Source organism: Myotis davidii, unplaced genomic scaffold (assembly GCF_000327345.1).
Source record: "Myotis davidii unplaced genomic scaffold, ASM32734v1 scaffold46, whole genome shotgun sequence".
NCBI classification, from domain to species: Eukaryota; Metazoa; Chordata; class Mammalia; order Chiroptera; family Vespertilionidae; genus Myotis; species Myotis davidii.
Window position 1 is genome coordinate 1,206,077 of NW_006383006.1, and position 1,006 is coordinate 1,207,082.

At 37.7% G+C, this 1,006-nt stretch overlaps 1 protein-coding gene across 1 annotated transcript in view; it reads left to right on the plus strand.

Annotated features, from left to right (window-relative positions):
* LOC102771223 (pre-mRNA cleavage complex 2 protein Pcf11-like) overlaps positions 1-1,006 on the plus strand; it is a 9,368-nt gene that overhangs the window by 741 nt on the left and 7,621 nt on the right. Inside the window, 3 exon segments of the mRNA XM_015557512.1 lie at positions 62-275; positions 278-441; positions 444-694. Of these exon segments, the coding sequence (XP_015412998.1) occupies positions 62-275; positions 278-441; positions 444-694 (629 nt within the window).

A 1,006-nucleotide genomic window follows, 5' to 3' on the forward strand; every position in this document is an offset into this window, starting at 1 on the left:
CCATCCAAATTACATGTTTCACAAATTATCCCTATGGAGGTTAAAACTCCCTCCCCATCAGATTCCTTTGCAGCCAGAAAAAAGCCGTGCAGGTCCATCCTTACAAATTCAGGACTTGAAAGTAACAAACCAGGATCCCCATCTTAATAGGATAAGTCAGCATTCTTATGGAAAAGATCAAAGTCACAGAAAAGAATTCCTAATGAATACATTAAACCAATCTGATATTAAGACAAGTAAAACTATACCTTCTGAAAAACAAAATTCATCCAAACAAGAAAATCAGGTGAAAAAATAACCAAGAAAGAACTTGGCCAGTTAGATTCTAAATCTAAATCTAAATCACCTTTGAAAAACAAATTCTCTCACACAAAAGACTTGAAAAATCAAGAATCTGAATGCCCAAGGGTGTCTGACATGAGTAGGAGAGATCCAAGATTTAAAAAAAACATGTTCAAGATAAGACTGATAGCAAAGATGATAATATAAAAGAGAAGAGAAAAACTTCAGAAAAAAAAGATAAAGATGAGCATATGAAATCATCTGAACATAGACTGGTTGGAAGTCAAAATAAAATCATTAATGGCATTGTACAAAAACAAGATGTAGTAACGGAAGACTCAGAAAAACAGGGAACAAAACCAGGGAGATCAAGTACTAGAAAGCGATCAAGATCGAGATCACCCAAGTCTCGGTCACTAGAAAGTGCAAGATCGAGATCACCTGCCAGAAGCCGGTCCATCTTTGCTGCTTGACACAGTCGCTGCAGGGAAGAAACATCTGCACAGCATATGTTTCAAGAGACCTGGCGTATATGACATACTGTTCTCTTTATGTTTGCTCCCCATCTTAGCACTATGTGTTTTAACCAAGACCACCTCCGAGGTTGTTTCCCCAGGTGAGGATTTTTCCCTGAAGTTAGGGATTAACAGGACTAAGAGAAGAGAAGAAATCAGTGAAACTCCCTAGTGTTACAGAAATACCATGAAGAACTTGGACCAAGACT